The 23325-nt window shown below is 39.0% G+C and overlaps 2 protein-coding genes across 3 annotated transcripts; both read right to left on the bottom strand.

Annotated features, from left to right (window-relative positions):
• Window positions 1-1298: 1298 nt before the first annotated feature.
• LOC310994396 (cytotoxic granule associated RNA binding protein TIA1-like) lies at window positions 1299-15349 on the bottom strand. 2 transcript variants are annotated; one of them, XM_083983074.1, is made up of 12 exons: window positions 15153-15349; window positions 12319-12415; window positions 11735-11833; window positions 9927-9981; window positions 9755-9842; window positions 8506-8581; window positions 8274-8379; window positions 7348-7446; window positions 7167-7251; window positions 4975-5113; window positions 4715-4863; window positions 1299-3176 (listed from the first exon to the last, which is right to left on the bottom strand). In XM_083983074.1, exons 1-12 carry the CDS (start codon window positions 15176-15178, stop codon window positions 3029-3031), a joined length of 1167 nt encoding a protein of 388 aa, XP_083839200.1. In that variant the 5' UTR covers window positions 15179-15349; the 3' UTR covers window positions 1299-3028. The 2 variants fall into 2 exon arrangements, with proteins under 2 accessions (XP_083839200.1, XP_083839199.1); XM_083983073.1 differs by having other exon boundaries at window positions 4715-4866.
• A 1292-nt stretch (window positions 15350-16641) lies between these two features.
• dtwd2 (DTW domain containing 2) lies at window positions 16642-22434 on the bottom strand. Its single transcript, XM_083983170.1, has 6 exons — window positions 22248-22434; window positions 21889-21979; window positions 19631-19725; window positions 19317-19515; window positions 18048-18176; window positions 16642-17398 (listed from the first exon to the last, which is right to left on the bottom strand). The coding sequence occupies exons 1-6, from the start codon at window positions 22415-22417 to the stop codon at window positions 17219-17221; spliced, it is 864 nt and encodes a 287-aa protein (XP_083839296.1). The 5' UTR covers window positions 22418-22434; the 3' UTR covers window positions 16642-17218.
• Between the last annotated feature and the right edge of the window lie 891 nt (window positions 22435-23325).

The following is a 23325-nucleotide window of genomic DNA, read 5'->3' on the forward strand; positions in this document are numbered from 1 at the left end:
TGTCGATCACCATGGACGTTAAATTACGCTCTTTGAGGTTATTTCGCATCTTTGTTTTGTGTATGTACCCTTTTTTGATTGAAGTGTTAATTTTATCAAACCAACAACTTTTTATAGCTTTGAGCCTCATTGTTGTTTTCTTTACTTACAATTTTAATTTTGCCAAATTTTGTTTGTAAATTTTGTCTGTCAGTGTCTTGAGCGCAGTGTTTTTTTTTTTCTTGCCAGACCCAAAGTAAATTTTCCATGCCATGTAGATTGAATAGACAACAAAGTTTTCCTTAATTCTGAGTCTGAATATGTGCCGAGTACCTCTGAACCTTTAAAGTTATCCCAGGTGATGTTGTAAAGAACTACATCTAATTGTCTCAAATGTCTCCAGTCTCACTGTACTGCTTGTTTGATCCATGATATACTTATATAAATATGCAAACTATGAAATATTAAACTGAATGTTACTTTAAAAAAAACTTAAAATGAACATTGCACCTGGCCACTGTGTCCTCAATGGCAGCAACAACAACCTTCCCATGGGTTTTTCCATCAGCTATACATTAAACTTTTGTCATTTTGCAAGTGAAATTTCCAAACAATTTTCAATTCATTCTCAAATTTAGGGATTTATTGAACCTACAGGCAGTTTTGTACTTTTCAAAACTATAATTAACCTGCAACACTAGTTAAGATGAGATCAGAATCATATGTAGTGACAGCGATTTTCAGTTGCAGCTCTATTCAACACACTAAATTAGTGTCTTTGTTGGTGTGAGTGTGCTGTAAACAGAAGTCAATGACAGAGCGACTCCACCTTCACCTCGGTTGTAAAGATCAGATGCAAACAGTGTAAATGTGAGCTGTTTTAAGCATCAGCATTTTAATGGGACAAAGCAAAAACACAAACCATGATACTGAAGCATCAACAGAACTTCCCTCGCCAAAACAAAGGTTGAAAACATTCTTAGGCACCGCCTACTCTTGGATGATTTTTGGTTAAATTAAAAGTAACTCACTGATAATAAGGCAACACAATGGATTTCTCAGCTATATTAAAATAACGGTGGCCACAGTGCAAAAATCTGATCCTTAGAAGGTTGTTTCTTCATCTACAAAATAACAATCGTCATTTAGGTTTAAAACAGAATAAATTATGTAATACTTGTCAATCTAAAGGCTTTTTGCATTGCATAGCAATGCTGCTTGTCCCCTCCAAGAAGCCTCTGGAAGAATCAAATGTTGCACTGTCTCTACTGTACACGGACAGGGATGCTACTGTCAAACAGCTGTTTCTGGAAACCACCTCCGCAACCAGAAGCAAGCTCGCTTCCTTTATTAACATGTTGTCTTTATACAGATTCAGTACAATTGAACAGACTTGTTTGGTTATTTACATAAAAACAGACTTCCAAATGAAATTACAAAATAAGGTGGAATGCAAAAAACATTAAAAAAAGAAAGAAAAGAAAAACCCTAGTATTTCAAATTTTGTGAAAAGATAACCTTAAGTAATTGTGCAATATTTGTCTGCCTATAAGTAAGATAAGAGTGGCAGTAATCCCTGCAATCGAGTTGTTTGAGATATTGAAAATCTAATTTCAAAAAAATAAAGTTGACAGTTGACAGCCACTTAATGCTCAATAAACAAACATAAATGGTTTCACATGTCACATGATTCAATGGCGTCACTGCAACGTTTCTTTTTTTTTCTTTTAAGACAGTCCCAAAATGAAATGAAACAACAAAAAAAGGCAAAAAAAAAAAAAAAAAAAGCTTTTTATACAATGTCACCATTTTTAAAAGTTGCTCAAAACAAAAAGAAAAAAAGAAGACGACACTTTGTCTATTATATTTGTAGCAAAAAAAGGTGGCGTAGTCCTTTCTGTTTCAGGGGTGGGGGGTGGGGGCGGGGGGGGCGATGAACTGGACATTGTCTTGTGTGTAAAAGCATCAGTTCATGCACACACATACGTACGTTAAGCACACACACATTTTTCACGTTTTTTTCCCCCGTTCAGTCCGTTCAGGGAAGGAGCGCTGACTTTCTTCTTTTTTTTTTAGTTGTTTTTAAAAGTTTTTTTTTGTTTTTTATTTTTTATTTTTTTAAATCTGGTTTTGTTTTGTGGGTTTATCCGTTTCCCCCCTCGACCCGCCCCGACCCGCCCCGCCCCGTCGATCTCTACCGCTCAGTGATTCCCTACATTTCACAGAATGACTCTGACAACACCCTGAGAACTGGCTGCTTGGACTTTGTGTTTCACTTCAGTAACAGGTGGACAGACTCGACAGCGAGAGAGCGAGATGTTTCCAATTCAGAGTAAAAATTATTGATAATAACAATATAATTAATGATAATAACGATAATTATAATCACACCCCCTCACTCAATACACGTCTTGTTTGTGGCTGCGTTTTGCTTTAACTATGGACGACTATCGAGTATCTGGTGTGTGTGATTGTTTAAAGACACTGGTATAAAACTCTTTGCGCCCTTTTTGCTCTTTGGCTCTGAGGGGCTGAAAACAAAAAACAAAAAAACACAAAAGACTGGTGCTTTTCCTATAGATTTAAACGAACTAAACTGTGGCTGTGCTAGAAATATCTCTATGTTCAATCATTTACATTTGGCTAGTCATCTGCAGGCTTTAGAAAAATACACCAAACAACCAGATAAACGGGGCCCGGGAATGCAACGGTGCATTTTTGCGATAGCTGTGTTTGTTTTTTGTGGTGGAGAGTTGCAGAGTTGGGCAGTGGGTGGAGGTTATTATTATTATTATTATTATTATTATTATGGGCTGGTGAGGCTGATATATACATGTATATGTATTAAAAAAAAATGGCGTACCAGCCTGCCTAACGGAGAACAACTTTTTGTGTGGTAACAGACAAAGAGAGAGCACATCTAAAACGCACTCCTTCCCCAGCAGAGAGTCAACCTCGTGACCTCGGAGGCTTGAAGAGAGAGAGGAGGGGGAGGGAGGGGAGAGGAGGAGGAGAGGAGGGGAGGAGGGGGGGCGGCTGTGACCGGTGATCAGTGGGTGTGGTAGCCAGCGGTGCTCATCCCGGCCTGGTTGGTCAACATCGTCCCGTTGACGCTCTGTCCCGGCTCCACCATCCCTCCGTTGCTCACGGCGCCGACTCCTGTCCACCCGGCGCCGGTGGCGGCCGCGTGTAAATGACTGTAACACACACACACACACAGAGAAAAGACAAGGTGAGATTAATGGAGTCAGATTAGAGGGAGGCGCACACACACATGCACACCTGAGACACTGAACAAGACCAAAAAAATAAACTACAAACTTGTAACCATCAATTTAAATCATCATTATAAATCACTCTGTGTTGTTTCTGTTTTTAACATTATTGCAATGTCCTCAATGATTTCTCAAGATTAATTAAAAGTTTGCGTGAACTGAATAAATGAGCTGTTTCAGTCTTTTCAGTTTTTCTGCATTGAAACTAACTACACTGAAACTAAATAATGTGAAATAATAATGTGAAATACAGACAAATCAAAGTGTTTATTGTCATTTGCACAGTGGAAAGGTGAGTTTCCCTGACAATGAAATTCTTACTTTGCTGTCCTCGTCATAGAAAGCCAGCAATTATAAGAAAAAACTAGATTAAAAATAGACAATTTTTCATCTAGTTTTGCACTGATGCGTTTCCTTTTGTCGCCCCAAATATCTTCTATTCAGAGGATTATTTTGCTGCTGCACCTGTTGTGTTAAATTCAACTAAAATCCACCGTTAACCACAGTTTAAATGTGAGTTAAATGAGTGACAACATGTATAAAGATATAAGAATATGTAGTAGCTCCATCTGTATCATCCTCTAGATCTGTAATGTCAAACCTTTCCACATCAAAGAGCCTTAAATAGACAGAAATAAGACCAGGGACTTATTCCCCACTTGATCAGATTATTGTGCTTTTACATTAAATATTTGAAACATGATAAAGATATTAATTGTACTTCTAGTCAATATGCTAATTATATAATAAATAACATAAAATTGAAACAGGAAATAGCTAATGATACAGTGAAGAGTAAAAATGTAAAAAAAATCTAATGTGAATACAATCAAATACACTGATGTGTTTCCTCTGTCGCCCAAAATGTGTTTCTATCCACAGGATTATTCTGCTGCTTCACTTGTTGTGTTGCTGTTAATAAAAAAACATCCTGCAAAGTTACATCTCTGTATTAAGCTGACATTAACTGTTCTTGACAGAAACACATTTATGCACTAAATCCAACTAAAATCCAACGCAAACTACTGGTACATTTAATGCAACTTTATTGAATGAAAACATGTATAAAAATGTGACATAATGTTGTGGATCAATCTGAATCATCCTCTTGATCAGGATCGTGTCACAGACCACACATAAGATTATCAAGGGAACCTCCATGATCAAAATGTAGCTGTACTTTGAGTCAATATGTGAATTATTACATTATCATGAAAATAAATGTGAAACATCAGAAACTATCACAGTATTGATGTTATGTGATGATACATTGAAGAGTAACACGTCACATCTGGGTCCTCAAAACGTTTCAAACAAAACAAAACTGAATGTTTTTAGTTTTTTCAGTCAGTAATGTGCAGTAATCAAGTAAAAACAAACAGGATGGAGGAGGGTTGTTGCATGAACAATACAAACATCTCTGCAGGAGACTGTTTTACTGATCGACGGTGTTTCCTCACTTGTATCCTTGCTGATCCCAGGTCTGTCCGTAGACTCCGTAGCTGGGCACCTGCCAGCCGTTGGGCACATACTGACCGATCTGCTGCGTGTTGCTGTACCACTGCCCCCACTGGTTGTAGGGCTGCGCCGCCGCGAAGCTCACCGTGCTCTGCTGCCGGGACAGAGGAGAGAGTTCAGGAGGCTGGGACCAGCAGAATACATGGAAATATAAAACATAAACACACGTCGTTGTTGTTGTTGTTGTTGTTGTGGTTCATACCTGTGGCATCTGTACCTGCTGGATGGGGCTGACCATGTCCGTCGTCTCTTTGCCCCAGTAGCACTTGACCACGTAGCCCTCTATGGACGTGCCGTTCACGGAGACGATGGCGTGAGCTGCTGCTTCGTGGGAGTTGAACCTGCACACAGAGGAAACCAGAGGAATTGATTTACTGGAAATTCTCAAATAAAAGCGGAGTCTCTGTTAGAAGCCAGGTCTATTTCTATTTTCTGGGAGTTCTTCTTGTGAATGTACAAAAAGAAGTCCGTGGTCCGACCCGAGTTATTTGTCGATATGTTTCTGATCCAAACCCGGCGCATCCGGTCGTGTTGTTCGGTCCGGCCTGTTGAGAACTCCAACTGACTCAAGGAAAGAGGCCGAGCCTAGACTATATACAGTCTGTGGCTGGAGCTTCATCTATTTACAGGGGTGCAAACTCATCAGGGGTAAAAAAGGTGACAAGATACCGACCCCCTAGAGGGGTCCGGGGGCATGCTCCCCCAGGGAAATTTTTTTAAAAACCAACTTTAAAGGTGAATTTACAGTCAATTTTAGCACGAGACTAGGGTTCAGATTTACTCAGGTTTGCACAGCTTTTGCTCCTGTTAAACCTGCACAATCTGTCTCTCTGTTTGGTTTTGAAATATGTGAAGAGGGTCTTCAGCCTATGCAGGTTTAGCATGAGTAAAAGCTGTGCAAAACTTGGAGAATCTGTCCCTTGATGTCCATCAGATGAACCTTGCAAACCTTGCCTTCAAACTAAATAAAATTTAATACAGACTGATTGGTTCATTGTGAAACATTTATTTATTGATGTAAATGTGTTTTCTGTACGTAGGCTATGCTCCGAGGTAGCGCTGCTCTTTCTGTCCAATAACACACATGAAGCTTAAAAATGCCATAGGTTACATAAAACATATTAAGCGGCAGTATTTAAAAGATGTTCAAGCAAACGGTTCGGTTCACGGTTTTGTGGTCATGGTTTTCGGTTCGGTTTTGTATACTTTAATCGTTGGGGAAATCAATCATGTCTCTATATTCAGGTTAAAACTGAAAGAATGAGGCGGTCTGACATCTGATACATCATTGTGACAGTCTGAGGTTAAAAGTAGGTGATCTGGTGGCAAGAGAGGAGACATTGATAGTTCCAACATGTTTTAATTTATTGGGCAAATAAAGTTATCTAACAAATGCTAAGAACAATTAGATATTCACTGAAATATATAACCTATATTTATTAATTGTGGTTCTTACAAAAAATATCTTATAAAATATAAAAGCTAAAATGTCTCTTAAAGCTCTGCCCCTTTAATTAGTGCATACAAAATAATTTAACTTTAGCCTACTACTTTTACAACCACATTATTCACCAGCAACATAAAGTGAAACAGAGGCAGAGGTGTCCTGCCACAGTCAGTCAACCTCCTCCTCCTGCTGCTGCTGCTGCTGCTGCACAGGTCGCACTGGAGCTAGTCTCGCTCGCCAGACCCTCCTCCAGAGAAGGAGACACTGGAGCTAATAAATGCTAAACGCGCTAATCGCTAATTGGCCGCGATCGCGATCATCACACACACGCGGTCCTCCGACTCTTTCACTCGCCATGCTCAAAAAGTCGCGTTAGTTAGTCTGTATTAAAAGTGAAGCTTCAGGTGTGTATTGCTGGACAGAAGAGCAGCGCTGCCACCACTCGTTGTCATCCAGATAAGGTGCATGCGCCTTAAAGAGACAGGTGCATTGGCTCGGCTTGCCTCGCCTCGCCTCGCCTCGCCTCACTCATCAACTCAAAGTCTCTCGTTTTCTCAGTTCTTTGGCAAAGAAATCCTTAGCGGATTCTGAAAAAGTCAAACAGAGCTCTGGTAGCTGATGTCATGATGTAATAAATAATTTTCCAGGACAACTCCAGCTTTTCCAGGACATTTGACTTCTTTTTCTCATTTCCAGGTTTTCCAGGATGCATGGGAACCCTGCTGAATGTTGCTCTGGAACCCGACTCTTTCCTTCTATTCTTACTCTTTTAAACCGTAACAACAGAACCATTGGGGGGAGGTTTTCCATCTTTGTTCAAAATGAAAGCCTGTCTCTGATATAAGTCAGTTGAAGCAGATAAAAGCCTGGGCTTCTTTTGGAGAATTTACAGTATCTCTTTTCTAAATTCACAGCATCAGGAAGGAACCAGGAATTCATCATCTCACCTCACAAACGAGTAACCTTTGTCGGGGAAAACGCGGATTTCCATTATTTGCCCGAAAGGAGAGAAGGTCTGTCTCATAATTTGCTCTGTGGACAGAAAAAAAAACGGTTTTAATGTCACTGTGTGAGAGTTTCAGCATCTCTGGCTCAGACTGAGGGTGAATCAGCATCAGCCTCACTCACCTGTGAGACCTGTTGTGACTCCTCCACAGTAGACGGTGCAGTTACTGGGGCTGGACTGGTTCACCACCTCGTCGAAGGACAGCTGCTTGGTGTTGGACGCTATGGAGAGAAAAAGACACAGAAGGTTTGGATTCACATTCACATTTACATCTTCACCAGGTTAAAAGAATAGTTCACCCCAAATTGTTTTATTGTTTTATTTGTTTGCACAGTTAAAAATTACACAAGTAAGAGTGAGTAAAATTGAAATTTCACTCATTATCTACTCACCCTCATGTGGACTAAGGGCTGGGAGAAGTTTCAGAGTCCTCCGTGGCTTCTCTGAGTTACAGGGGGTCTCGGCGCAGCAGTGCATGTCCATATAACGGTTGTAAATGGATACCAACTGTCTTCGTAACAAAAAGACACACCAAAAAACATCCAAATACCTCCATGCTGCTCGTATGTAGTGTCCGTCTTGTATTGAAGCCCCGAAATGCGAAATTGTTCCGAAAAAAATTAAATAAGTCTATTTTTCAATCTTGTTTGCAGCGGAAGCTCGCCAGCGTCAGTAATCGCACTGACGCCGGCGAAAATCGCACGAGATTTGGACGGACCAGGAAGAGGAGCTTCCGCTACAAACAAGCTTGAAATATAGACTTATTTAATTTTTTCCGGAACAATTTCACATTCGGATATTACATACGAGCAGCAAGGAGGTATTTGGATGTACAGTTGGTATCCATTTGCACCGTTATATGGACATGCACTGCTACGCCGAGACCCCCTGTAACTCAGAGAAGCCACGGAGGACTCTGAAACTGAAATTTCAATTTTGGGTGAACTATCCCTTTAAATGAGACTGTGAGGACGTTAGCAGGTTGTGCAGCACCTGCAGCTGGCTGAGATAAAGTCCTTTAGTCTTTATTAAATCAGTGTGAACTCACTCTCGTTGGTGGTTTTAGGCGCCGGCTTCCTCGTGGCCCAGTTCGTCCTGATCTGTCGGCCGCCCAGCCACTGTCCTCCCATCTGCTGGATGGCGTTCTCCGCATCCTGATGACACACACACACACACCATAACACACACTGCTGAGTCACTGCCATCAAATATTTTAAAAAAACTTACAAAAAAAACACGTTTTCTCAGTCGTCTAACACAAAACACACACAGACACTCACCCATTTGTTGAAGAAGGAGACAAAGCCATAGCCTTTAGATTTACCCGTGGCCATGTCTTTCACCACTCGACAATCCCTGTGGACAAACACAACACAACACACACTGTTGGTGTCAGCATGAGAAACTGATGTGAAGACTTTTTCATTCAGACATGACGACGTCCTGTCATTGGTTTGATCCACTGGAGAGAAATACTGTGGGTGTTGTGTGGGTGATTATTCATCAGAAGTTCCTTTATTTACGTTTTTCCTGCAAATCTGCATTGACGCCATTTTGAATAATAAAAGTTATTGATTATCAAACTGTAAAATTTTGAGCCTCCAATACATATTTACGCAGTTACATATTGTTTCTGTAAATATGAGGAATAGTGGATGATTAATCAGTTGTCAAAACCTTCTTTATTCCACAATATCAGCATCTGCATGTTTTCATAAATGTGCATCTCATGGCGATTAAACTCTGAGTTCACTTAAACTGCAGGTGAGAAAAGTCCCAAACAAATAATTTACTATAATGTTTTTTTTTTTTCTTCTTTCATTTACATGTTTAGTAGAGAATTAATGGGTGAGGAGTCATTTGTATTTAGAGATGGATTTACAGATTGGATCGTGCTCTGCTCCTCCAGGCACTAGGGGGCGCTGTGTAACAGGGAGCCAGAGTTTCTATAACGGTCTGAGATTGTTTTGTTTTTTTACCTGTTCTGATCATTTCCTGTATGTTTTGATTCATTAATTTGTGAAATTATAAGTTTGAGGAGATATCATTGCATAATTTGACCAAATAAAACACGTGATAAGATAAAAAAGATGTCCTGTACGTAGCTGTAACATTTTAATTGGGAGGTTTGCCAGACAAAGTCGCTGTAACAATGATAATAGTACAGAATAGGACTGATTTACTGAATTGAATTGATTTTATTCCAATGCAAAAGGTCCCAATTCGATTTAATATTGATTCATTTTATTTAGAGATATTTCAGTTTTAATACAAATTTGCTTGGTTATGAAAGAAGATTTTCACAAAACTAATATTGCAAATTGTACAAATATGAAACTCTCTATCTAACCTGGTGTATTATAAAAAAAAAATATTCATGTTTCATTCAAAGATCAATCTAAGGATGCTATGAATCCATATTGGATCTTTCAAATGAAGATTAATATGAATCTTGAAATCGATTTTTTTTTTAAACTCAGCCCAAGTACAGAAATACATTATTGCACTTATAATAACAAGAACACTTACGATATTTTCCCAAAAGGAGCAAAAGCTGCTTTTATGTCGTCTGTGGTGATTTCAGGACTTAGATCTCCAACAAACACATGGAAGTGACCTTTAAAAAGAAGAAATCAACTGTTTAACACAGTAATACCAATAAATTGTGTGTTTATTATGGTCTGGAGGATGAGCCACTCACTGCTCGTGTCTTTCTTTTGGCTGGTTGGCGTCGTGGCCCAGTTGACCTTGACCTCCTGTGAGAGAGACAGATGCAGAGAGCGAGGAAGAGGACGGAGGTGAGACGTGGATCACGGCTGCAGGCGGCAGGAAGGTGCTTTTTTTTTTCTTTCTTTTCTTTGATTAGAGGTTTGTTTCTTTTCTTTTCTCACACACACCACTTTTACTTTTGTGATTGAGAACTTTTCTCTTTCTTTATTCTATTTTCTTTAAATAAAAAGGTGGTCTCTGTACTCTTGTCACACTTGGGTTCTTAAAGCCACCACGACAAATCGATCATTATCTAAATTTTACCAAACCTTTGCATTAATTAATCAAACAGTAAAATACAGTGGAGATTAGAATATTTCTTTTTTTAAAAAGGGATATTAAGATTTCACCGTCACAATCAGGAACATTTCACTCTCAGTCTAGTAAAAAAAAAAAATTTGGAGCAAAACTGAAGGAAGTAAGGTCCAAATAACAAGGGACTTACAAACAAGTGATTTTTACGAACTTGTTATACTCCTCAAATGGTCCTTCAATACCTGTTGAGGATAAAATATTTTCAACTGAATGTATTTTCCTTGAAGTTGCTCTTATGTGGAGTCTATGTGGAAATAAGTTTGCAAAAGAACACACAGCAAGTAAAAAAAAATAAAAAAAGATGTAAGGGGGGGGACAGAGGAGCATCAGTCAGAGTAGATCAAAGAACGTTACATGTATGTAGCATGATCACACAGCAGCAGCAGCAGCAGCAGCACGGCCTCGTTACATTAACTCAAACACACGCAAGGAACATCTTCATTAAAAACATGAGAGCATGGAGCATGAGGTGAGAATATAAGAATAAAAAAACCACACAGAAATGTTTAAAATGTAATTTACACCAACTTCTGTGATGTTATCTCACACTAAAATCTGCCTTTTTACGTTTATTCAAGTACATACAGCAGCTGTACAACTGAATACACACTGAGCTACCAGTTTATTATGAGGTACACCCCGCCAAAATAAAACTACATCCTCCTAAAATGATCACTGATCACTTTGTAAACTTTAATTTAAAAGAAAATGTATCTACTTATATAAAAATGCCCAAAGTTTTGTGGTTGCAGCTTCTCCAAAACAAGAAAATATGACTTTTTTTTTAACCAAAATTATCGATTAACCGGTAAAATTATGAACAGATTAATCAATAACGACAACAATAATTTGTTATAACTGAATAAAAAACACAATAAAGGCCATAACAGCCTGTAAAAATGGAAAACCTTTGACTTTTTTGTATTGAAATTCAGTTATATTAAGACAACGTATGTCAATATTACTCTCAATAATTCTTCTTTTCCATTTCTAAAGCCACAACAAGCTTTATTCTAGGGATAATAACACATCTAAAAAGGCAGAATACACCAAAAATAACGTCTTGTCTAGTTGACTGTTAAGACTTTGTGTCTTTTCTTTATGTGTTCGTACCAAAAGAAACCGGTGAACATGTACAAACAGAACAAACAGAGTCTCACACTGAGTGTTTAGATGAAATGTTCTCAGGATCAGTGACTGGTGTTCCCACCCCGGTCATTACAGAGCGAGTGCACAAAAGAATAAATGTGCACGAGGGAATAAAACAAATTAAGTGAAGTGGAGGAGGGAAACCAGATAAGGGGCTTAATAGGATACAAGTCTCCTTTTTTTCTCTCTCTCTCTCTCTCTCTCTCTCTCTTCATTTCAACCTTGCCCACCCAGTCTGGCCCTAAGTTGACTCACCCAGGAGATATGATAGCTTACCTTACCCAGTATTTTCCGACCGTTCATGGCTGCGATTGTGGCAGTGGCATGTCTATGCTCATAGAACTCCACAAAGCAGTAGGGATCATGACCTGCTGTCTGCAGCGTACAGGAAACACAAAGGTTAAGTCACTGTGGCTGTTATACAAGTCCCAGCAAAATGCAATTACATCATCGTCATTTGGTATTTAAAAAAAAAAAGAAAAGAGAGAGAGGGAGCGATACAGCTGGACAGAGCCGGACCGATACGTCGATTTCAGCTAATTTCGGCATTTATAAACAACTGGAATGTAGAAAGGAATTAAAATAATGGAAATTGTTGGTTAATGATGTGTGTTTGTGTTAGAAAATAAAATAAGAAAAACACAATCAGCGTCAAAAAAATCCTCTGTTGGTCCAGTTTTACCACTGTAAACACAGATGTGGATCAACAGGATGAACATCAGAGGAAACCTGCCACTAAATCAGATCACACACATGTTGGGAGGGAGGGAAGGAAGGTGTTGGAGAGTTTTAGTATTTTCTCATGCAAAAAAATATATATACAGTGGGCTATATAAAAAAAGGAAAACAGATAAACTCACATCTACGATCATTTTACAGCTCTTGCAGGGTCCGATCTGGCCGAACAGCTCCAAGATGAGGGCCTCGGTTACGTCCCGGGACAGATTCCCCACATACCTAAACACAAACAGAAACAAACACGGAGAGAAAATAGACAGCGCTCATTACTAATACAGTTACCATGTCTGAATAATAAAATAAAAACACTTATCTGAAGTGGTTATGTGGTTATTTGGGGCTTTTGTTTGTGTAAATTCATTATATATGACGTCAACGAGGACCTCTTTGGAAATGTTGTGTGCATTTTTCGCAGTTTATCAGATATTAAACAAACAAAAACGACTCCACAACTGCAACAGTTTGATGATTAGGCAACTGGTCTCTGGCTATTTTGGTCAATGAATAATCATTTGTTTATTTTAAAGTTAAAATGCCATTACGTTTGTCGTTTCTAGCTTCTCAAATGTAATGATTTGATTCTTGATTTGATAGAAAACTAGATGCTGGGCGACTAAGTAGACAAGATAAGACATCTGAATGTGTTATTTGCTATTTTTTGGCATGTTATAGGTAATAACTGCAACCATACTGCATGAAATGTCATTTAATTTTATAATGTTTAATCAGTTTATGTATTAAATGTCAAAGCACACACATATTTATATACACACACACAAACAAAACATCAGGAAAACAGCAACATGTAGATTTCATGCACTGTCTCAAAATAATAAAAATCTGTTAACACTGTTAATAGCCATGGCATCCTGTATGCAACAACCAAATATAGAGAGCAGCTGGGGATAAGTATTATTATTGAGATCTCTCAGCTAACTGACCTTGATTTACCTCACTTACTGGCTTTAAATAGAATTAAGTTAATCTTGGGCTCGGTAATAAAAATAACACAAAACCAAAATTAACACCAGCATTAGCCTATCAATGATGGGTTAGCAAGTTAGTGAGGTTAAAATCATCCATACATGTAAATGAATGAATTCATCTTTCATTTCAAACATGTAAAACCGTAAATACGTAAATAAAAAATGGAAACAATGAGCAAGTAGCTGCACTTTTTTTTCCCTTCATGTCCGAAAAAGGAGTTGGCTGAAGTTAAAAACCCATATGGTCCCACCTTTCTCCATTAACTCTACCAAAATGGATTGGTCTGGCTTCCTTTAAATGCTCCGCCATTAATTAATAATATATATATCAATATATGTTCAATCCATATCAAATTCATAAATTCTTTAAAATGTAAGAAAACCAAGGAGGACAAAACAAAAACAGTAATTTGACTACATAAATATACAATAAGTAAATAAATAAGCCTCTTAAACTACAAGACCTTTCTCTTACAGTGAACTTTTTGTTTTTTAATTGTTTGTGGTAATTGGTTATTTTAACATGTGTTTCAGTGCCGTTTAACAATTTTAGTGGTGAAGTGAATTTGAACACATTTTCAAGGTATCAGTCGAGCTGGACTTACAACCACAGCTGCAGTGACATTTCTTTCTTTCTTCTTCTTTTTTAACCGCAAATGTCTCTGTAACTCGCTCACTTTGGTTTATTTGATTTAAACTTGTTCTACAAATGTATGCTTGTTTAGCCATCTGAAAAACTTGGTTGCACCAGTGTCAACAATGGGAGGAGACTTCAGCAGGTTAGGCTATGTGCTGTGTTCTTCTGTTCAATCCAAACTACAGTATATTTCAATCCAACATAGTTTAGATTTGATATAAAATTGTCTTTTCTTTTTAACTGAGGAGGCATAATGTAAATATCCAGCCACATGTTTAATATGAATACTGGCACTGGATACAGTAATGGTCTTGAAAATGGTCTTGGTCTTGACTTCTTGGGTTAGGTGGTCTTGACCACAACAGTAATGGAAAGTAATGTAAAGGAGGTGATGACAAAACCAAAGTCCATTGAAAAATACATCTAATTTAATGGTCTGCTCCTCATCAGGCTTCACACATTAAGCTTACTGCTGCAAATTTCTGCTGCATGCAAGTCTTGGGATTCACATATATTTATACAGTATGTGAGCTTTTCCCCCCCAGGCAGTGAGGATCATGAACATGCCATTATTTCAATGGCTTTTATGGGCTTCTTAATTAATTTGTTTATTTATTCATGTATCTAACCGAGAGCGATGTTTTACAATTGCTTTACACTTGTATTGACATCCTCCTTTTAAACGTGTGTATGTGTACATATATGTGCATGTATATGTATTTAAACATATATTTTCTTATCTATTCTTGTGTTTTACTGGTAAAGTCGTGCGATTGTTTTTTGCATTTCACTGCAATGTTTTCAACCCTGGTTTTAGCCTTGCATGTGACAAAAAAAATATCTATATATACACATATAAATATATATATATTTATAAATAAAACACAGCAAGCTAGCATTTAACTTACCTGGATTATAAAACAACCTTTAAATTCTTTAATACAGCAGTATGAACCACCTGTGCCTGCTTTATATTGAGATTTTTTTTAGATTTTTCTGGAATTAGCCACCTAGCATCAGTTAGCATCAGGCGCTGCTCCGATGACAAACAATGAGGGACATGTAGCAACTGTTAGCTCGTTACAAGGTGTTTAAATGCTACAGGTCCGGTGAGATTGTTAAAAAATAACACAGTACAACCACCACTAGATAATATTATAATATTTAAGATCGTGTTTCGCCGTTAAATACGTCCGTATGGGTTAAAAAATATAGCGTTTTAGTGAATGGAGCTGCTACTGTTACGTGACGAGTACGAGCGGTTAGCTAACGGTAACGGTAACGTACACACACACATACACATACACTTCAACACACACACACACACACTTACAGGGTTTTGGGCTGGTCATCGTCCATTCTGTTGTTTAACTTGCTGGCCGAGAACAAGTCGCAACCCTGAGAGCAAATCCACGACTGTCGCGGAGGGAGGGAGCAGCAGCTGCCGGTTGTTGTTTGTTTTATTGCGCAGTGTATGAAGAACTGTTTTTTTGTTTTTTTTAAGCGCCGCTGTGATCTCCACTCTGAACAATGAGGGGGAGCCGACAAAGATGGCGGCGGACAGACGGGGGCCGACACCAACTGCGCATGCGCATCAGTGTTGAGTTCAGGGAACCTGGGCAACTTCGGTACACGTTACAAAATACTACCCGAGTAGGCTACTGTACATCTTGTACTTTTTTTTTTTCAATTTTAATTAACTGTTACAGATAGCTACCATTTGATTTATATCATTATTTGTTTTATATATATATGGATCATTTAGCTTTATCTGTCTCCAACATTATTAAAGGAATAGTTCGCCAAAGCTACCATTTGATTTATATCATTATTTTTTTACAAGGATCATTTAGCTTTATATGTCTCCAACATTATTAAAGGAATAGTTCGCCAAAAAATGAAATTCAGTCGTTGTTCGTCTCAACCTCATGCTGACGAAAACGAGAGTAATAGCGCCCAACACAAAAAACCTGTTTTTGTGTCGGGCGCAAAATTACTCTATTTAGGCATCTTTATGCCTACTCTATTACTCTCATATAAAGTTTGCGTTGGACTACAAACGAACCCCCCTCCCGGGTCTCCAGATGCACTTTTAGGAATAAAAAACTACTCCGGAGTATTCATCAGCATGAGGATGAGTCAACAATGACTGAATTTCATTTTTTGGTGAACTATTCCTTTAATATCATCCTCTTGCTGGGTAAATACCACATCCATTGTGCAAAATGGAGAAACTGCAAACCTTCCTTCCCTGGTTTTAATTTATAGTTTGTTTGTTTTTTTGTCTCTTAAAAAATAGAAAGTTAATGTGCCAAGAAATTAAGCCTGGACATTTTCTTTATTTCCCTGCTCTGATTTATGTTGAATTTAAATGCCTAATATATTGTATCCTTTGCACCTTTCTGTTACTGTTTGGTGTTGTTTTGTTTTCCTTCATGAATCCCCTAAATGTTTTTGCACTTTTATGCTTAACTTTTTTTTTCACCTGTACTTATCCTCATTGAGAGTTTGTATTTTTCAATTGCTCAATAGAAAATAATAATAATAGAAAAAAATTGTTAGCTAGCGAGCTGAAGAGATAGGGAGACAGATCAATAGAAAGATAGCTCTTCTTTTTTTCAAAAACACATGTATGTTATATGGTATATCCAATAACTATCGATCAATAGCTAATGATCCATACTTGCATATCATTGGCTAAATTTTCAGTTCAGTTCAGTTTCAGCATAATAAAAGACTTTTCCAGATGAATTTTCTCCATGTTGGTTAATTGGTGGATGTATGGTAAATAAAAAAAGGTTTACGTTGTGTAGGACCACATGCTTTTTTTTAATATTGATTTTATGCACAGTAAACTTGCATAATAAAACACATTTTTAGTTCAAGTAAGCAAAACATTGGAACTTGTATAAATTTAATGAGACTTTTTGCACCTTCAAAGACCGTTTCAGGCCTACAGAGACCCTGCTTACTGTATATTTGACCTTAAGACTTTATTCACAGTATAATACCAATCAATCACATTTCCCCCCCAACTGTGTTATGTGGCTTTAATAGTTGAATGTAAAACCACCTGGGTCTTACTAGTATAAATATATTATTTGTTGTAATTAAAACACGTGTATAATCAAAAATAACAGTAACATCAAACCTTCCATAAAACCTGATTTATTGTCACTCTATGACACTTGAACTACAGCTTTAATTTGTCATTAATCAGATCGAAATCAATGACAAATATATAAATAACATCTACCAGCTTCCAGTCACTATGTACAAAATCCTAAGAAGTCCAATGGTTCCCAGTTCCCACGCCTGCTACAACGAGCTGGTGATACAGTCCTGTGCAGCGACAGAGACGAGTCGGTCGAGGCCTCGTTTCTCCGCTCGGTCCCTCCTTCATCTCGGGCAGATGTTGTGATCGCTGACGAGTTTCTCCATCCTCTTGATCTTGCGTTTGTTCTTGGGCATGGGTTTGTCGTACATGCCGTTCTTCAGTAGGTGCTCCTTGCTGTGATGGACCTGAGCGCCGTGCTGCAGCTGGAAGGAGCACAGGGCCTTCAGGGGCCGCAGCAAAACCTGGACGGACGGATTTAAAAACAGAGGACGGTTGAAAAATATATTCAGTTTTCATTGCAACTTATTAAAATTATGTGTCTTATGTGTTCAGTACAAACAGGGACGGCTAACAGCTAATTTTGAATGCTTTTAAAGGGGAACTATGCAAGTCTGGTTCCAGCTTTTCCACTTTTTTGCAAACCCTCCTCCTGGCCATGTGCATCTGTTTTCAACAAAGCCGGCGAGACATCAATCAATAGAGCGTTACATAACGTTATATATCATATAAAATGTTAATGTTTGTGTAGTATTTATGTCATAAACAAGAGACTACGGGCAGAGAGCCTCCATTCTCCCTGGAACAAGCTACAAGTCATTTATTTAACCATAAGATTTACTCCGAAGGTAGAAATGTAGCATCCTTAAGTTAAAAATCCTGCATAGTTCCTCTTTAAAAAGGTATCAACTTGCCAAAATCATGCACAAACACAGCATACAAATAACAGGGCTCATGTAGGGCTCTTGGAGCAAGATTAAGAAGAGAAAAAGCAAATTTCTGCAACAAATATTGGTTTAATATTTTTTAGAGTGCTCGCTTGCTTTCGGTTAAACAACATTCAGAACAGTAGATGTTGTGATTTATGTTGTATTTGTGTCACTGTGTCATCACCTCTTGGATGTCGTCGTTGCGCTCCAGGATGGACAGGGCGACAGCGGCACACTCCAGCGTGGACAGACAGATGTTGGAGGGTTGGGTGCGGATCACGTACTGACTGGACAGAGTCCTGTTGAGCTGCACCTGGGAAACCAGAGCACTGAGGTGAGCGATCGTCTAACAGCAAAGCAATAAAAAGCAGCGGCCTGGTGGAAGAGGAAAAGAGGAGGAGGAGGAACTGTCTCCAATAGACCAATCTGGTTCTCAGCTACAGAAACAGCTGACAGCTCCAACTGAGAGGGAAAAGTGCACAGAAGGTAAAACTTTAATCGCATCTGTGTGATTCTGGTTTTGTCAGTGGCTCCATATCAAACATTAAATCTCTTATTCAAACAGTGTTTCATGCTGCCAAACAAAAGCCAGATGAAAACATGAATCATCTCAGCAACTTCTCACCCGAAGCTGTGACTGACAACGTCCTCAAATGATCCGAAGAAACACCAAACCTCACGTTAATATGAGGCTCAAACATCCACAATCACATTTGTGTTTTCCCTTATAAACTCAGCAAACTATTTATGTCAATCAATAAAGATTTTCTCTCCAGTATTATAGAGCTTTATATCCATAAAAACAAATGTATGCAGAGATATTCATGAGTGCGAACACGTCCATGGGCCTCAGAGAGCCACAGATCTGAGACTTCAAGTTAAAAATATTTCATCAAATAAACTAGAATCACAATGAAACGGGTATTAATGAGATGCAGAAGAAATAAAGTAGCAAAGAAGATTGAAACTCCTCTATTACTATAATTTTTTTGTGATTTATGCTGATAAACATTTTATTACTTTAAGGTTTTATAGCACTATTTATTGTTTTATTAGATCTAAGATGTAATTTCATACAGTATTTCCACTTTTATTCCTTTAAATTATTTATATATTATACTTGTATCTATCTCATTTATTTAATTTCATTCCATTTTACCTAATATATCTTAGTTTTTATCCACTCTCTGGTGTTTTCCCCACTGCAAAAGTACAAATTGTAGAGTGTAAGATGGCGTTTCCTCAGTGTATTTAATTTTTGGGTGTGTGAATGTGTGTAGTGTTCACTATTTTTTATCATGTAAACTTTGTAAAGCACTCTGAGTTGCTTCCTGTATGAAAAGTGCTCTACAAATAAAGTTTGATTGATTGATTGAAACAAAACCCAAATCTTGCTATTATTGCCCTCTAAGACACACGTCTGGTTTCTTCTTATAATAACACACTCACACACCTGTTTAGGGAGGTGGAACATGGTGTTTTTGAGGAACATGTTTTTCGCCTGGCTCCAGGTGCCGTCGATGATGATGACGTTATGTTTTACGGTTCCCACTTCCTGGTATTTGACCAGCTCCTCCAGGTTCTGGGATTTGGGGCCGGGGTAGAGGATGAGCGTCCTGCTGTCCCGGCACACTGCAGCCAGCTCTGGGTGCCTGATCGGAGAAGAAGAGACGGAAAGAAAACCTAAATATATCTGAGGATTAAATAGCAGTGGTGTGGTGTTTGTGGGGGGGGGTATTAATACATCAGTAAGAAAATACTTCTTACTTTTCCTCATTGAATCTCCGTCCAACTATGACATTGCATTTTCCCTGTGGCAAACAAGCAGCGAGTAGCGGCACCGTGCGAAGTACTCGGCTCTCCTGAAAGCACAGCACAGCAGAGGTCTGATAAGTTGATTACAACCTCGAGCGTCTCATTAAGATGTGCTAGATGTCAAGTTTGGTTAAAGCAGAAGTGAGTGGTCCGGTCGTTTTCGCTAATGCTGCGTTCCAGGCAGGCTTTTGAAATCGTAAATTACAGCTCCAAGTCACAACTTACGACTTTATAGCGTTCCAGGCAACCCACTCGTGTTTTTCCGACCTGTTTTACCGGTGAAAGTCACTATAACGGCCACTCGTAACTTCCGACCGGTGAACTCGTACCAGATCGAACTGGTACAACTTCACGGTCGGAAAAATACGAGTTTCCTTGAACGCACCATAACAGTCCTCGTCGCTACGTCACCACATTCACGGCGTCCCTTGGCTGCACACACAGCCCTGCATGCCGTTCTCTCTCCTCATTGGATAAAAACTGTAGGATACGATAAATGTTTTCTCTTCGGCTCAGAGCAGAGCAGAGGGACTGACAGACCCGTGTTTCGGTCCAAACACTCTATGTAAGTGATTGCTGTCGGAAGATATAACTATTTAAGACTTATATTAACACAAATATATCACTCACTTCTGCTTTAAGTGTCGACATGTACACGTATGTGTGGCGTCTGCACGGAAAAGGGCAAATTAAATATGCAGTTTATTTTTGAAGAGAAACAGGGTGAAGACGAACCACCACAAACAAACTTTACAATAGATGAGCTCATCGGCCTCAAGAGATTGTGTGATTTAGATTAATAAACAAAACACAAATGCTGTAATCCTGCAATTTCTCATGGTAAAATTAAAAATATATACAGCGGGGAAAATAAGTATTGAACGCGTCAACATTTTTCACAGAAAACATATTTCTAATAGAGCTATTGACATGAAATTATCACCAGATGTCGGCAACAACACAAGTAATGCACACATACAAAGAAATCCAAACATTTATGTACATAAATTAAGTTATGTGTATAAAGTGAAATGACACAGGGAATAAGTATTGAGGAGGAGGTGCAGAAAGGTTTGGAAAGCCAAGAAAGCAGCTGGAGTCTGTCATATTCCGTGAACACATAACATATATACACATGTCAATGCTGCTTTCTGCACTTTCCACTTTTCATATTGCACGTTATTATTACTCCACAATATCATAGGCCATTGTCTGTCTGTCTGTATGTGTTTATTTAATTATTGTTGATGTCTGTGTTCACTTTTATGTTATATGTGTGTGGTAAACGTATGTTGAATGTTAATTTGCACATTTGGAGTTTGGGGAAACGCAATTCCGATCCCCTGTGTAATAATTGACTGTTATATAGTGTAGTGTGACTGACAATCTCACCATGCAAGTCTATTGACGCGTTCAATACTTATTTTCCCCACTGTATATATTAAACACCAACACAAACAAACACAACACATGATATTCACCTGTAATTTAAAGGGGTAGTTCAAATTTTTTACAAATGTGTCTATTACCATAATCCCTATAGTCATAGCAGTAGGTTCATTACCTTTAATGATCAATGCATGCTGTTTTGAGATTGGCGGGGCAGAGACGTGAACACAATGGAGGTGAACGGTACAGGTCCCCTGTCCCTCATCAAACTCATCAAATACACAATCCAACAACTCTACAACGCTCTGGTGGACAAGTTGTGACCTGCACATTCACCACGCTATGAAATAACCATGTCACATTACCAGACTGACTTGTTTTAGAGGCAAATGCAGCCGGAACTACAGTCCAGACACGACTGCTGAGTGGAGTGATTTCAAAAGCGCAAAGTAGTTCAGAGTAGGCTATTTGCTTCATGTGTCCTAATGTTACATAATTAAACATTTATGTCATAGCGTGGTGAATGTGCAGGTCACAACTTGTCCACCAGAGCGTTGTGGAGTTGTTGGATTGTGTATTTGATGAGTTTGATGAGGGACAGGGGACCTGTACCGTTCACCTCCATTGTGTTCACTGAGCAACTCACCTCTCTGCCCCGCTGATCTCAAAACAACATGCACCGATAATCAAAGGTAATGCACCTACTGCTGTGACTATAGGGATTATGGTGAGAGGAGAGTTTGCCAAGATGCTGAACTATCCCTTTAAGCCTAAATGTTTTTGTGTTATTCATTGAGCATCAGTGGCCGTCATGCACTCACCTCTGCGGGGTGCTGCACTACGTACAGACACGTGGAGACCTCCAGGGGTTGTGTTGGGAGAAAAGGACAGAGACACACCTTCTGAGGGCGACTACATGGGAGGAAAGTTGAAGACGTGAAGATGTGATATCCCCCTTTAGTTCCCAGCCTATAGCCCCTCTCTCTCCCTCTCTCTGTGTTTCAGCTGGTGTTGAGCTGTTCTGTAACGACATAAACCTGTTCCCTCATTAAAACACGCCACGTTATTATCAGAGAAGAACAAGAAGGAAAAAAGGAGGAGGCAGCAACAGCAGCAGCAGCTCTAATAATAAAAATCCAGATAGCTATGTTAGCATTAGCTTCACTGTGCGTTAGCTCACCGGCACCGTAAACACGTCGGTCTTCTCTCGCCCACCTCGACCGGGAGGGCGGCCAGGTCTCCGAAAGCGTCCACCAGCCCGTCCTCCATCGGGCAGCCCTCACAGCCGGTCTGTGGTCCGTTTTCTTCAGGAGCGACCGAGGAGGAAAGACCGGGGACATGATGGTCCATCGCGGAGTTAGCAGGAAGCTAACGTCTCCTCCTGGCGCTGCCGACGTCACTACGTAGCAGCGTCTACCCGGAAGTACCGGCACAGAAATACACCAGCTAGACAGGCTATCTATCTATCTATCTATCTATCTATCTATCTATCTATCTATCTATCTATCTATCTATCTATCTATCTATCTATCTATCTATCTAGCCCCCTTTACCTCCTCTCTTCCATCTTCCACCCATTCATCCTTTCACCCTCATATTTATCTATCCATCTTTCCTTCCTTTCCTCTTTCCACCCACCTTTCTATCTATCCACCCACCCATCCATCTATCCTTCCATCTGTCCACCTATCATCCTCCCAGCTCTATCTATCCACCCATTCATCCTTACTCACATCTATCTATCTATCTATCTATCTATCTATCTATCTATCTATCTATCTATCTATCTATCTATCTATCTATCTATCTATCTATCTATCTATCTATCTAAAAGTCTAACGCTCTATTTTGCTTGAGCTATAATGGCAATTAGAAGGGGACTTATCACAATGTACTCAGTCAGAAATACTGTTTACAGGTTTATCATCCCTCTGAAGAGGCCAGACCAATCTATTGTGTGCATTTCTAGGTCACTCACACTTGTTTTGGTGAGATATTGGTGAGTTATCAACTCACTCCTGCCACCTCTTGAGGTGGAGGATGAAACGTTTTTTCTTTTTTTAAGGTAGAAAATATGGACCTGCATATTTGTAACACTGGGTGTCGCCATAGTTCATTTGAACTGTAGAGAACAGGTAAGAAGCATTAAATTATAGCTATGACTTTGCCAAACAAAACACCACTCTGCACTAGACCTTTAACTTCTGTCGTATTTACATTTGTGCATGTGTTTGTTAATAACAAATGTGAGGGCTGGT

The sequence above is a fragment of the Trachurus trachurus genome, assembly GCF_905171665.1.
Source record: "Trachurus trachurus genome assembly, chromosome: 12".
NCBI classification, from domain to species: Eukaryota; Metazoa; Chordata; class Actinopteri; order Carangiformes; family Carangidae; genus Trachurus; species Trachurus trachurus.

Bases quoted from the DNA above. Each gene is read 5' to 3' on its own strand.
- LOC310994396 (XM_083983073.1), bottom strand. From the start codon at position 15,178: ATGGACGATGACCAGCCCAAAACCCT. The intron at 9,843-9,926 runs GTGAGTGGCTCA...TTCTTTTTAAAG, and splicing joins CCAAAAGAAAGACACGAGCA to GTCACTTCCATGTGTTTGTT. The intron at 8,582-9,754 runs GTAAGTGTTCTT...GTTTGTCCACAG, and splicing joins GCTCCTTTTGGGAAAATATC to GGATTGTCGAGTGGTGAAAG.
- dtwd2 (XM_083983170.1), bottom strand. From the start codon at position 22,417: ATGGACCATCATGTCCCCGGTCTTTCCTCCTCGGTCGCTCCTGAAGAA. The intron at 18,177-19,316 runs GTGTGTGAGTGT...CTGGTTTCCCAG, and splicing joins TGTTCCACCTCCCTAAACAG to GTGCAGCTCAACAGGACTCT. The intron at 17,399-18,047 runs GTGATGACACAG...CCGTCCGTCCAG, and splicing joins GCAACGACGACATCCAAGAG to GTTTTGCTGCGGCCCCTGAA.